Here is a 14,477-nt window from a genome sequence, read left to right on the forward strand (position 1 = left end):
AGCAGGTCTTGTCACTAGCGTTCGATACAAGACGGACATAGACGGCCGCATATCGTTCTATGAGGTCGACCGGCGGGAATTCCTGAAGGAAAAGAGACGACGACTAACGGTTGACACAACAGTGGTCATCATGATAAGGAACAATAGGAGCAGCAACAACTTACAGATGATGGTCGTTGTAAATCTTATTTAGAAATAAGATCCAGTCAAATATCTCCAAGTTGATGAACTCTTAGTTACTCAGTAAGATACCAATGATACTTTGATGTTGGTTTGTTAACTTGAACAAATTTGAAGTGTTAGTAGTTGTTATGAAGAGTACTAATTACCTAATGAACTTGCATGCCTAAGCTTACAATGCGTGCTTTATTTCAATGTAGTATTGAATTTCTTATATTGGATTTATGCAAAACGCGTCCATGGCAAAACAATTGGCGCCATGGCTGCAATTTTTTTGATTCACATGAATAAGCCTGCAGTGGCGGGCGCTCTAGTACATCCGCCGTTGCAAATATGAATAAATAGTGACGGATGCTCTAGTACATCCATTTTTTACTCCACCATAGTGTATTGGGAATCGGTTAGGTCCCGATTAGAGGAGTAAAATCGAGATTTTACTGCTCTAATCGGTTATTGGGATGAGAAATGCCTTTACATACAATGTCCTGGACTGTCACCGTTTAGAAATCCATTTTCTTTTCTAACTACACACAGCACAGCGGGGCGGGGTGTAATCCGATAAGTTTGCTGGTTACAATCCGACATCTGCAACAGGCGGGTGGATAGATGGATCGAGATATACTGTACTCTGCATGCATGTGCATGTTGTTGATCATGCCGGGTCACTTCTTCATATTGACCCACTCCAGCTTCAGCATTATTTCCCCACTCTCGACGTTCCGGAGGCGCAGGATCATGTCCTGGACGAACTTGCCGTTCTTCCAGCACACGCGGCTCTCCTCGGCGAGGCAGTTCCCGCTGCTCGGCGCGACCGACCGCACCACGGTGCCGTTGCGGATGCCCTCGGTGTCCAGTTCCAGGACCTCCGTAAAGGGCAGCACCTCGATGTCCGCGTTCCCCATTGGGTCGTCCTTGCTGAAGGTGTCCTTGTCAAACACCGCCTGTACAGTACAGCACATCACAGCACAGTTTTCTTCAACGTAGATGGAACGTGTTTCTTAACAGATTGCAAGAAAACAGTATGTAGTACTCACAAGCTTGATCGGTGCATTCGGGTTCGTGATTGACAGGGTTAACTCCTCATGCCAGATAGGGTTCACAGATCGCTTCTTCACGCTGGTCTTCAGTTTCTGCAATGGCACAATTTTTTTACAGAAAATAGTACGAGAATAATCAATAGTAATACAGTCATACAGAATCATGGACAAGAAGAAGAAGAAGAAGAAGAAGAAGAAGAAGAAGAAGAAGCAATGAGAGACCGGACACCTGCTTGCCGAGGCGAAGGACAACATATGGATCACTGCCTCTTGCGTCGCGGTAGGCAAGGTTGATCCCACGCACCACGCGCACCTTCAACAGCCCAACCAAACCATCCATGCTCGATCTCGATCCGATCGATACTCAGTTTAATTAATTTTATGCTATGCTATTATTTTACGTACAGAGGAATGTGGTCGGTGCGGTGTGGTGTGGCGTGGGACGAAGAAGCGCCTAATCCAATCCTCGAATTAGAATTAGGCGACTTCTTGCCCCCCGCTTTTTTCTTCCCCCCTCTCTTCTCATGGGCATAAATAGAGTAGCCTCACACATGAGCCTATAAGAGACAGACCGCCTCCACCGTAGGAATTGTGCTGACCATTTCTCATGTGTGTTGTGTCCAAACAAAACCAGCTGTTGCCATTTTTGGCATCTCTCTTGCATTGCATTGCATGAGCAGAAAGCGGTACTCGTTTTTTGCAAAATAAAAATAGAGCAAAGTGGTATTTTTTTGGCTGTCAGTTAAAAGTGATTGGTCTGTGGGGCACATACTTGTAAAGTGGTATTTTTTGTCAAATACTCGGAATTCTATAGTATGGCTGACTTGATTTTAGTGGTGGTAGGAGCTGGGACCCTACCGGGTCTAGGGCGTAGGTTGTAGGGGAAGGAGGAAGCTGGACATGGCGAAGCTCGCGGTCGCCAGCGGCATGGCGCTGTCGTGTGCGAGAGGGAGAGGCGGCGGCGGCGCAAGAGGAGGCTAGGATTAGTTCTCCCGGCTCCCTAAGGGAAACCGAGCAAATAATGATTGCTTCTTGCTTGATTAGATTGATACATCTCCTCTCCTTATATAGAGGGGTTTACTTGACTTCTAAGCAAACGACCCTAATAATGATAAGATAATTGGCTAAGCCCCTAAAAAACGATAAGATAACTTGGGCCACAACCCACTGGGCTAAACCCCTAATATGCCGGTCATAACACTTCTCCCCGCCTGCACAAACAGCTCGTCCTCGAGCTGTAAGGTGGGGAAGCGCTTGCTGAACTCCTCAAGGTGATCAACCAATGTCAAACACCTTCGCAACAGCTGGGGCGGCCAGGTCGGCAGCGACGGCGTCCTCCTCAATGTAGTCTGCAACCTCCAGGTAGAAGAGTCGTGGGCAGACATGGCCGGGCATGTAGGGCTCGTCGCAGTTGAAGCACAACCCTTGGAGGCGACGCTCGAGTAGCTCATCCAAGGTGAGCCGGCGGAACGGGCGCGTTGCGGTCGCGGCGATGGGTGCCGCGGAAGCCTGAGCAGGCCGACCCTGCGCGGGAATCTCCGGCCAGGGTAGCGGCCAGCGGTCCAGGACGGTGATGCTTGCTGTATGGCCACTGCGCGGCGCTCGAACGCGCGGGCGTAGTACATGGCCGTCTGGAGATCCTGGGGTCCCCGAAGCTCCACGTCCACGTGGATGTGATCCAGAAGTCCACCGACGCAGAGGTCGGCCCACTACTGCACCGTCACACCCGACGCGTGGCATGCCAGGGCCTGGAAACGGTCGGCGAAGGGAAGGCGGCCTAGCTCTGCCAGGCGGCTCCCGCGGATCGGTGGCCCAAAACGAAGGAGGCAGAGCTCGCGGAAGCGCTCCCAAGGGGGCATGCTGCCCTCGTCCTGCTCGAGGGCGTAGTACCAGGTCTGTGCCGCGTCGTGGAGGTGGTAGGAGGCGAGCCAGGTATGCTCCGATGCGAGGGTGCGCTACCCGCGAAAGAACTGGTCGCACTGGTTGAGCCAGTTGAGGGGGTCCTCCGTGCCGTCATAAGTGGCGAAGTCAATTTTAGCGAACCGCGGCGGTGTCTGGGTTGGAGCGCCGTGTCCGACTGGCTTGGAGGTGCGGAGCAGCGAGGCTTGTGGCGCCTGGTCGGAATGCCCCGGGTAGGGCCCCGCGGAGCCGGATGGCCCACCGAACTACAGGGGCGGAGTCGGCTGTTCCGGAGCCGTGGTGTAGACCGGTGGTGGCGAAGAACCGGCCGCCCAAGCCGGTAGTGGCGACGAGGAGGGCGGGAACCGGACCTGTTGTATCGGCAGGCCGGCTGGTACGATCGACGGCAGTCCGGAGCTGGGCAGAGGTGGCGCCTGGAGCTGCAGCGGCTGCTGTCCGGGAGCCGTGGTGGCAGGCGGCGGCCACTGCGGCCAGAGGGGGGCCGCGACTGGGGGCGGCTGCAAGTGCAGCATCGGTGGCGGTGGCCCGCTGGGGTGCCCCGCCTGGAACGGCAGCAGTGGTGGCCCGCTAAGTGCAGGTGCGCCCTGGGACGACCACGACAGCGGGGGGTGGCCGTAGGCGGCGGTCGTCGCAGCCGGCGGAGGCGCGGGTGGTCCGGCCAAGTACAGGCAGATGCCCTAAACGACCGTCACGAGATCCCGTAAAGTGTTGGTTACTTCTTCCGGCGTGAAAACAACGGGTGACGATGCAGCGGTGGTGACCGGGGCCGGCGAAATTGGGGACCCGTCGGTGGTGATGGTCGTTTGCGGGGTGGAGGTGGTCGGCAACTGCGGCATTGGTGGTGAAGACAACATGATCGATCCCGAGTCTCTGAATACCAAATTGGTTGGAGCTGGGACCCTACCGGGTCTAGGGCGTAGGTGGTAGGGAAGGAGGGAGCTGGACGTGGCGAAGCTCGTGGTCACCGGCGGCAAGGCGCCGTCGTGCGTGAGAGGAAGAGGCAGCGGCGGTGCAAGAGGCGGCTAGGGTTAGGTCTCCCGGCTCCCTAAGGGAAGCCGAGCAAATAGTGATTGCTTCTTGCTTGATTAGATTGATACATCTTCTCTCCTTATGTAGAGGGGTTTACTTGACTCCTAAGCAAATGACCCTAATAATGATAAGATAATTGGGCTAAGCCCCTAATAACGATAAGATAATTTGGGCCACAACCCACTGGGCTAAGCCCCTAATATGTCGGTCATAACAAGCGGTCCCCTATCTAAGACATTTAGAATAAATCATAATGTTTGGTTTTCCAGGGTTTCATAAGGCTCAACCGATTTGCCAACTATTTGGTTTACGAGGGTTCAGAAACGGTTTTATCTAAACTCTATCTGATATCACTTAGTGTATAGGTCTTAAGTATTTGCAACTTGAATACTAAAACAAAGGTAAAAATAACCCATCCCAATATAGTAGTATTTGCCTAGCTTCACGGTGGGCTACTACAATATTCTGAAAATAATGGTGAAGTTTAATTTGATTGGTGGTACTGAATTAGAGGTGCTTTTCTAAATATAATGATGAAGTCGAATCAAAGTCTGAATCCTAGAGTGTAGTAATTAAGAACAGTAAAACCGGGCCTAATCCCTACCCTCTCAGGCCATCAGCATTCAGAGCCATTCATTTTCATGATGCAGCAATTTCTGGCCGTCTGATCTCCATTAGTGCAGCGTCTGCTACGTCTCCCAGCAAATGGGCCAGCTGTTCTGTGGGGACGCTACTGCGGTGGCCGAATTGGAGGCTTCTGGTTGATTGGGCCTGACTGCGGTTGATTGGGGTCATCGAACGTTCCTCCCATTCCACCGAGGCCTCTCTTGTCTCCCTCGTTCAACCCGATCTATCCTCGCTCTCGCCCAAGACACAGGTCGCGCCGCCACCATCGTTGATTCGCTCGGCTCCCGCCTCCTCGTGGCGCAGTACATGCCCGCCCCGTTTGAACGTGGGATCCAACCGGCGCTCGATAGTCGACACATAGGAGCGGCATTCTGCTCAGATCGAGCTGAGGCGGCTGAGCGGATGAAGCCAGGCCCGCGATGGGATCAAGCGGAGGCGTGGGATGCGGATCCATCCGAGATGAGATCGACCTGTGCTCCCGTTCCCGCAAAAAAGATGTACGCTGGACAGAGCGGATCCAGAAGCCGCGCGCGAGGGGGGCGACCCGGCCGATCGATCAAGCCGACGTGCGCGCAGTTGATTCTTTCGCGTGGTCTGGCCAACAATCGCCTGGCTGTTCGTCGCGCGAAACTGCTCCGCTGGGTTTGAATGAAATAATCAATCACTCTTCTGTTTCTACAGGGCGGATGATGTGCGCTCCTCGCCGGTGGTGATTAAAGGATATATGCCTCTCTGTTTTCCCAACCTTCTGTCGCTGCAGTTCACGCGCGTGTACGCTTCCTCTTAGCACTCTCCGATCACACTTCTTAATCCTGCAACGGAACATCTATCCTCATGGTTCGGCTCTATCTTTATTTTATTTTCATGTACGATTCCTTCTACCACCCAAAGATTACATTGTGCTAATATCCTCCCTGTCCCAATTTTGTACAGGCGTTGTTCATACTCTTGTGGTCGACTGATCAGGCAGATCGGTTCTCATTTTATGTCATGCCCCAGAGGTCATGCCCTCTTTGCGGGACTGCCCTGGAAAATGGGCCGTGGAACTTGGGCTGGGCCTAGTGGCAAGGATCTGGAGCAATGCTATATAAAGAGGCGCGCGTCACAGGAGACGGGGCGAACGATTGAAACGTCTGAAGCCTCTCATCCTTTTGCTCCTGTTCCTCACCTCCCTGCTATCTGTATCTCCCTCTTGTTGCTGATTCTCACCTTAAATCTCTTCTCTTGTATCCGAAATCGGTACTGATCTGATTGCTCACCCCATGTATGTGCTTGGGTCGTGACAATTTGGTAATCAGAGCCAACAAAAAATCACCAACCCACTTCCTGCCTATCACCTGTTCGACGAAATGCCTGAGAGTGAGTTCCACCTGCGCATGCGCTTGCTGCTCGAGCTGACGCAGGTGGGAACCGTGGCTGAGTACACGACGTTGTTCTGGGAGCGTCTACACCATGTGTTGCATCTTGACTCCAGTCTAAGCATCAAGAGCTTTGTCCACCCGTACATCGATGGCTTGCGCAAGGATATTCAAGTAGCTGTGCACTCGCAATCGCCATCTAGCATCACCAGAGCGTCCTGCCTTGCTAGAATTAGGGAGGAAGAGATCATGAAGGATGAGGCCATGGCTGTCGAGGAGCATGGCAATGGCTACGACCATGGAGTTCATGGTCTCATGCCTACTGAGACCCTCTGCATCGTCTCCACCAAGCTCGAGGTCCTAGTGTTGTGCAGTGCAGATCGCGGCGTCGACGCCAGCAGCCTTGCTGCTCCAACACCGATCATGTGCTCAACGGATTACCCAAGTCGTGGCGCCACCATTGACATCTCCCCTGATCTTGCAACCTCTGCTATGTGTGGCGAAGCTCTCGACACCAATACCTTTAGTGTCGCCACACCAACCCCGTGGTGGCGACCGATTCCTTCCCTCAAGTTCGTCATGACGACGCCCACCAGGTTTTTGTTGAAAGGCTTTGTGTTTATGGACGTGTTCATGTCAGGTGTGACACCAGGTTTGAAGCCACAAGGGACGGTGGTCCGGCCGGCACCATGGCCCTCTTTCCTTGACAAGGACAGCAGTACAGCTCGTGGCGGCATCATCGAGCCACCACCGAGCGCCGCCACGGTGTTAATCAGGGAGGTGGCTCCCTGTGTGAATTGGCAAGGAATGATGACAGAGGATATTTACAGTGCAAAGGTGTGCCGCGGGAAGCTCTCTTTCTGGCCTCGACTGCACTCACACAAAACAACCCCTCAATCTCTTAGGCAAGCAGGAGACATCAACCGCAGCAAGTCAAGCCTTGGGAACATCGACTGGTATTGGTGGCTTATTTTCAATGAGTCCTTGGAAGTAATGTATGCTCTAGCAGAATCAGAGCTGCGGCACTTAAGGCGTAATCCCTCCAACTCTCCTTGGTGTTTGGTGGACGTGTTCTGGAGGTTCCAGAACTACTGGTCTGATCCTCAAAATGTACGGTTAGCTGATGTGAGTTTTGAAGCTCTATTTTCTGCTGGACAACACAACACTGGACTCCCTTTGCAAGTCTTGGGTGTTGGTTCAATTCTGAACATATTGTTCAGTGAAGCTGCACCTAGTTCACTAATGACAGAGTGCCAGGTTGATGGATGTCTATGGAGAGCACAATATGTACCTTGTTGTATCTTGGGGAAATCCATCGAAGAGAAGCATTTGCATATTTGTGCAGCAGCTAATCAGGCCCTAATATTATGCAGAGCAGAAGTGGAACTCTTTAGCGAAGCCTATCGCCCTTCAACTATTTTTGCCCACAGCACAGTGTGGGAAAAGCCAACTTGCAGTAAAATCATTGCATCTTCTGTGTTTACTTGGCGGTTCAGTGCTACAGATGTTCTTTGCTATAAGTCGATGCAGTCTTCGTGTAAGGTAGACAGTGCCATTGTTCATAATTCCTCATGGAAAACCAGTGGTCGCTGTGAAGGCATGCCTTTATATTGGTGGTCTCTTCAAAATGAATTTTCCACACTATTTTCTGCAACTAAAGCGAGCGTGCTGCACCACATTGATTGGTGGTCTGATTTTAAATTTGTACATCAAGCTCATGCTATTGGTCATGCTACTTTGCATTTGGGATCTGCAAAACAGATGGATACTAGGATCCCTGAAGCTCTTAGAACACTCTATGTTCCAGATACTATGCAGCCTGAAGCTCTCAGGACACTCAATGTTATTCAGTTGGATAATGGAATTTTAAGCATTACAGTCCAAGGGCAGTTGAAGAATCCCTTTATTGTTCATGTGCATAATCTTGGTAAACTGAAAATGGATGCTTACCCCTGCTGTATTCTCGCGAGCTCTGTTCCAGAATTAAACCATGCTAGTGTCCATGCCTTTGATTCTAAGCCAGTTCTGCAAACAAAATGTGCAACCGTAGTGTCTTGGGGGCTTACAGCTCAAGAGATATACTTTCTATGTCACACGGCAAGACTCAGTTACAAGATGTGGCACATACAGCTTGATGGAAATATATCTTTTGGTGGTGAAGCTAATGTTTATCTTTCACTGGAGTGGCTCAAGCTACCGGTAGTGGAACTTCAGTTCTCCACTCCGGGTGGCTATCTTTTCGGTTATAAATATTTTCCTATGGATCTGGAGTTGCCTTTTGATCCAGGAGACCATAAGTTACAACAGGTTCTTCTTAAAATTAGTGGTGTATCCATCGGATATATACATCTGCACGAGAATAGAGGAGCTTTGCCATATCATTTGCCCTAGTGGTGTACAACGCTATATTTCACGATGGAAGTTATGCAAGTTGACAGTGGGTGTTTTTATCTGGTTGTATGGCTCCTCGGCATCATTGGAGAGTTTGATCTCACCACATTATGGTGTTTATTGGAGGACAAAATGTCAAGAAGGGCGACTACAACTGATAAGAAAGTAAGCAAAGTGGTTGGTTATTATATTCTTGCTGTTTTTGATGTTCTGAGTGATGGAACCATATTCCAATCTCGGAAAGCATTGTACATGTTGCCTGAACCCAGCCCTAGGTGGACGCTCACGAAGTGGCATATGTTTGAGATAAATTCCAACACGAATATCTTTCTAGCAGTTTTGGTTGAAAACAGTTGCACACCAGGGAGTTTCATAGTTGTCAAGTATACTCTGCTCCTACCACATTCCATTGGTGTTCAGGGAGGAATTATGTTACATACTCAGAACCTGCATGGTCACCCAGCTTGCTCAGACTACTCGGAATATGTATGCACATCATGTTATCTTGACCCGAGGGACGGAGAAAACAACCCAATTTTTCCATCGGATATGGCAGTGATCTCTGCGCAGCTGAAGCGTGACAACTTTAATATCGCTTGGAGTAGTTGGCATCACATCTTTCGGGTCGACTGGCCAAACCCATTTCTGCAGCAACAGGTTATTAAGCTCGTAGGAGTACCCGAGAGACAATCTCCATGGGACCCGGGTGGTGTCCGCTTCGTCGACATTATTGAACTTCTCATTGAGCTGCTAGTACCATGGGATCCGGGTGGTTCACATCACCGGCTTGAGGACAAGCCGCATTTTAAGGGGGCGAGAATGTCATGCCCCAGAGGTCATGCCCTCTTTGTGGGACTGCCCTGGAAAATGGGCCGTGGAACTTGGGCTAGGCCTAGTGGCAAGGATCTGGAGCAATGCTATATAAAGAGGCGCGCGTCACAGGAGACGGGGCGAACGATTGAAACGTCTGAAGCCTCTCATCCTTTTGCTCCTGTTCCTCACCTCCCTGCTATCTGTATCTCCCTCTTGTTGCTGATTCTCACCTCAAATCTCTTCTCTTGTATCCGAAATCGGTATTGATCTGATTGCTCACCCCATGTATGTGCTTGGGTCGTGACAGATTCCTTCTACCACCCAAAGATTACATTGTGCTAATATCCTCCCTGTCCCAATTTTGTACAGGCGTTGTTCATACTCTTGTGGTCGACTGATCAGGCAGATCGGTTCTCATATTATTTTTATTTCAGGATTTCGTGAGTTGATAATCTCCAATGGCCTCTGGACAAGTAGTTTCTTCGTCCGGGCTGCAGATCTTATCCTTTCATCTTTTACCATCCATGTTTTTATACAGTTCCTTAAATGACATGCTGATGTGTGATTCATACCATTGTGTCTTTTGCTTCTGTATATGCCAGGTTACTTGGAACAATAATACACTAAAATACGCAAAAACCATAACCATGCTGTTCTAGAGGGGGTCAAAGCCTTCACATCTTCTTCTTCTATCCATAAACGAGCAAAAACCCAACAATAATTCTGTGAATGCTTTCTTCCCTAAATACACATGCGACACACAAAGGAAAATCGTTTGGCCCGTATTAGATACTGAAAGCAGGAAATATTAATTTCAATGTTTTGGTTGTATGTTGTGATTGATGTTTGCAATTGACATTTTTCATCAGAACTGAGATAGTCAAGCTTTCAAAATAAGGGAATAGAAAAGTTGCAGACCAATAGCGTGTTCACATGATTTCCCCGTTAATCATGTTGAGGTAATCCAGTGACCTAGGAATTCTCCTGTAGGTATCAAAGTAACTGAATAGTTCATTTCTCTACTACCGTTTGTTAGCGATTACCATTCTCCAAGATGGTCTGAAAGGATAAAATAAACAGTTACCAAATTTTAAAGTTCTACCAAAATATATTCCCGAATTAATTGGACCGGTAGTTTTTAGAAGATTGTTCATTTCCTATTTTAGTGACTCCATGAATATTTGTAATGAGCTTAGATTGTCATCCAAATGAAGAGGCTGTTAAATTTCAGTGTTGTTAATTTAAATTTGATGGAAGATATCTTACAATGTGACTTTACAATATATTGATTACCAATCTGATGTTTGATAGGTCATAGGTTAGACATTCCTCTACTACTGTAGGTTCTACTATTTTTACACATAACTATCTATATACTTGAATGAAAGCAAATACACATACTTGTATTGCTGTTTTGATTAGGTTCTACTATATTTGCTCGTCCGTATCTAATATTGATGATATCCATGTGGCCTATAGACTATAAATTCCTTTCATTGATATGCAGGTTATAGAAGCTCATTTTCTGATATTTTGAAGCTCATCTTCAAGTTCATTACATGTGCCAGATGGTTGCCGTACTCTCCATTTACAAACTACGGTTGGGCCATTCCTTCTTTCAAAGTAGATACTATCCTCTCTAGGACTATACACTTGAAACATTGTAATTTGAAATGGATGCAGGTTCCATCTTTGTGCTAGAGATAGCTTTCAAGGCATGAATGAAAGCTTAGCTTCCTGGAATTTTTTTTGCACCTGCTAGAAATATCAAGTTGCCTTCGAGATGTGTATGAGATAGATCCTTCCCACATTTCGAAAGCCTTCACGCAAGAATTGGTTAGAATATCAGATTATATCATCTCTTTTTATGAATATATACAAAACATAAAAAAATGTAAAACTTTTAGCGAACAAACCATTCACATCTTCTCATGTATTTCTAGCGTCCGACAAGATAGAAGAGTGTGGCAGTGAATGCCAAGTCACCCCTTATTACTACCACACTAATTCACTGCAAATCAATTAAAAATCAAATAAATTCCCCCATTCAATAACTTATAAATGTATGTGATGGTTTATGTAAATTTAACTAACACGCTATGTATCTCATAAATTTATGAAAATTCATATCAATCCATCGTCACAATAGACGGGCGCAGCAACGCGCGCCATCATGATCTAGTTTATTTGACAAAAGCCTCATGTACAAGTCTCTCTGATCCTTCTAGCTGTATCATTACTCTCTATATTTTTTTGAAAAGGAGGATGACCCTCGACCTCTGCATCAATCGATGCATGTAGCCATATCATAAATAAAAACGTAACAAAGTCTTAAGATCCAAAGAAGCTCATAAAACGAGCAGTAGTCGAAAGAAAATAAGTCTGAAAAGCGCCACATCCGGCGATATAGAACAGAAAAGTGCCACATCCGGTGATGAAAAACAAGCTATGATGCTTACACACCTAGCCTATTATTAGCTCACCACCCAAATCGGCTGAAGATAGCCCGTGCTACCGTCTCCCAACGGTTGCACTCAATGACCAAAAGCTCTCTGAAATCCGCATGAGTGAGTAAGGAGCACATACGGATCCAAGCTGTACCTCTGTAGATAACCTGCAAAAAATTAGTGAATTTTGTCTCATTAAAAATCATATCATTCCTAGTGTTCCATATAGCCCAGAAAAGTGCACATATTCCTATCCGAATATGTTTAGCTATGTGTATGTCTACTCTGTCAGAAGACAAAAGAGGTTTGGAAAAAACTGGGGTTGTGGGGGGTGATTAAAGAAGCATGTGTTGTTGATAGGGCAGGAGAAGCAATCCTTGAATTTTTACTTCTGAAGCCAGAAAATGAAATAGCTACTCTAGGAATCCAGAATGTACGTGAACTAATAGCTATAACCGCTTGGTATTTATGGTGGGATAGACGTAGGCTGGTTCATGAAGGTAAGGCTCAAAACGCACAACTATCCTCCATGGGGATTAGGGCAATAACAACAAACTATGTAAATGCCCATTCCCCGAATGCATCTATTAAAAAAGGAGGATGGAGCAAACCTCCTATGGGACTTGTTAAGCTAAATACTGATGCTTCGTTTGATCATGATCGGCTTAGTGGTACAGCTAGGGCTGTTCTCAGAGATGATAAAGGAAGATTTATTGCCGGCGGAAACTGGAAGTTTGACTGGTGTGCAGATGTTCTGACAGCGGAAGTTTTGGCTCTAAGGTTTGGATTATTACTTGCACAGAGGGCGGGATGCAATCGCCTAGATGTCAACTCAGACAATATTGAAGTCATCAACACAATGAAGAATGGAGGACAATCAGCGGGAGCGGCGGCGACAGTTTTTGATGATTGCTATTTTTTGGCTTGTGATTTTTCTCTTACTAGGTTTGAGCATTGTAATAGAGAGGCAAATAGGGTGGCTCATGAACTAGCTAGATTAGCGAAAATTTCCGTAACAAATGAATATTTTGAGGAACCCATGGATGAAATTGTACCTCTTCTTATGGACGATGTAACTGTTATTTGCAATTAATAAAGCTAACGATTTATTTCAAAAAAAATGTGTATGTCTACTCCATTAAGCCACGTCCCAAATAACGTGTTTATGCTCCTTGGGGGATGAACGTTAAAAGCTATATGAATTGATTGCCACAATAATGTCGTAAGAGAACATTCGAGAAAGAGGTGTTTAATCGTTTCATTTTGATCACAGAAACAACACATGGAGTTACCAACCCAATTCCTTTTCACCAAGTTATCTTTGGTTAAAATGACTTCTTTATGGACGAACCACATAAATATTTTAATTCGAAGCGGAATTTAATCTTCCAAATGTGCAAAGACCTCAACAATGGCCCGGAATCAATTAGGTCCAATACCTGGATTTCACTGAGAAGATTCCATTCGTGGTTAACTTCCGGCGAATTGTATCCGCCTAATCGGATAGGTGAACATCCATCAACCTACGGACCAAGTGCAACCAAGCATTCCAACGTTCCCCAACCAGGGATCTCCTAAATTGGATATTAAGCGGTATCAAGTTTAATACCGTGGCGACATAATCCTCCTTACGTTGCACAATATTATATAAGAAGGGATATTGCAAAGCCAAAAGCATCTCCCCTAGCCATGTATCCTCTCAGAATCTAGTAGTGGTACCATTACCAACTAGGAACTTCACCCGTTGGAAGAAAGTTACTTTCGTCCTCATTAACCCCTTCCAAAAGGGTGAGTCGACAGTCTGTATAGCCATTTGCTAAGCAGACATCCATTCTTTACTTCTAAATTTTCGATCCCTAACCCGCCCTGGTCTTTTGGTCTACAAATGATATCTCATCTAGCCAATCTGTACTTCTTCTTGGCCTCATCACTTTTCCAAACGAATCGGGATCTATAGAAGTCAAGTCTTTTTCGTATCCCTACCGGTATTTCAAAGAAAGATAGAAGGAACATCGTCAGGCTCGTCAAAACCGAATTTATCAAAACCAACCGACCTTCGTAAGACATTAGCTTGCCCTTCCAGCAGCTCAGTTTCTTTTCAAATCAATCTTCTATACATTTCCATTCCTTGTTCGTTAAACATCTATGATGAATTGGGATCCCTAGATAACTAAAAGGCAGGGATGCCATTTCACAGCCGAACAAATTTCTATAGTCAACTTGTTCCTATTTGGCTCTCTCAAAGCAGAACAATTCGCTTTTATTGAAGTTGATTTTCATCCCAAACAAATGTTTCTTTGAGTAAAAGCGAATTGTTGGAAGAAACACGTGCACAGGGGAAACATATACCTTTTATGTTGGGTAAAAGCACTACACTTCTTGGAAGAAACATTTGTTTGAAGATCAACTTCCTCCTTTTGAGTTGTTGGATGGGAGATTGCATACTTTTAGTTAAGTATTTCAGACAAAGATCAGTTCAACTGAAAGATGTGTTGTTTGTTCTCATTAGTATTGTTGTTGTGTTTTGTGTATATCAAGATGGCTAATGAGCTTCCTCTTTGTGACATTCTAGATGAGTTTCAGAAAGGTCACAACCACATGGTTGTGGTTGTTGAACGCGATAAGGCCATCTCCAAGGCGGACCCGCAAACCGCCCGCATCAGTCCAGACTGCCG

At 46.8% G+C, this 14,477-nt stretch overlaps 2 protein-coding genes across 2 annotated transcripts; one reads left to right on the forward strand and one right to left on the reverse strand.

Annotated features, from left to right (window-relative positions):
- Positions 1-440: 440 nt before the first annotated feature.
- Positions 441-1,717, reverse strand: LOC119367752 (protein C2-DOMAIN ABA-RELATED 3-like). The gene is made up of 3 exons (XM_037633174.1): positions 1,447-1,717; positions 1,215-1,310; positions 441-1,121 (listed from the first exon to the last, which is right to left on the reverse strand). Exons 1-3 carry the CDS (start codon positions 1,555-1,557, stop codon positions 843-845), a joined length of 486 nt encoding a protein of 161 aa, XP_037489071.1. The 5' UTR covers positions 1,558-1,717; the 3' UTR covers positions 441-842.
- Positions 1,718-4,996: 3,279 nt separating this feature from the next.
- Positions 4,997-9,806, forward strand: LOC119363906. Its single transcript, XM_037629275.1, has 3 exons — positions 4,997-5,385; positions 5,475-5,630; positions 5,727-9,806. Exon 3 carries the CDS (start codon positions 6,143-6,145, stop codon positions 8,540-8,542), a length of 2,400 nt encoding a protein of 799 aa, XP_037485172.1. The 5' UTR covers positions 4,997-5,385; positions 5,475-5,630; positions 5,727-6,142; the 3' UTR covers positions 8,543-9,806.
- Positions 9,807-14,477: the final 4,671 nt, after the last annotated feature.

Source organism: Triticum dicoccoides, chromosome 2B (assembly GCF_002162155.2).
Source record: "Triticum dicoccoides isolate Atlit2015 ecotype Zavitan chromosome 2B, WEW_v2.0, whole genome shotgun sequence".
Classification (NCBI taxonomy): domain Eukaryota; kingdom Viridiplantae; phylum Streptophyta; class Magnoliopsida; order Poales; family Poaceae; genus Triticum; species Triticum dicoccoides.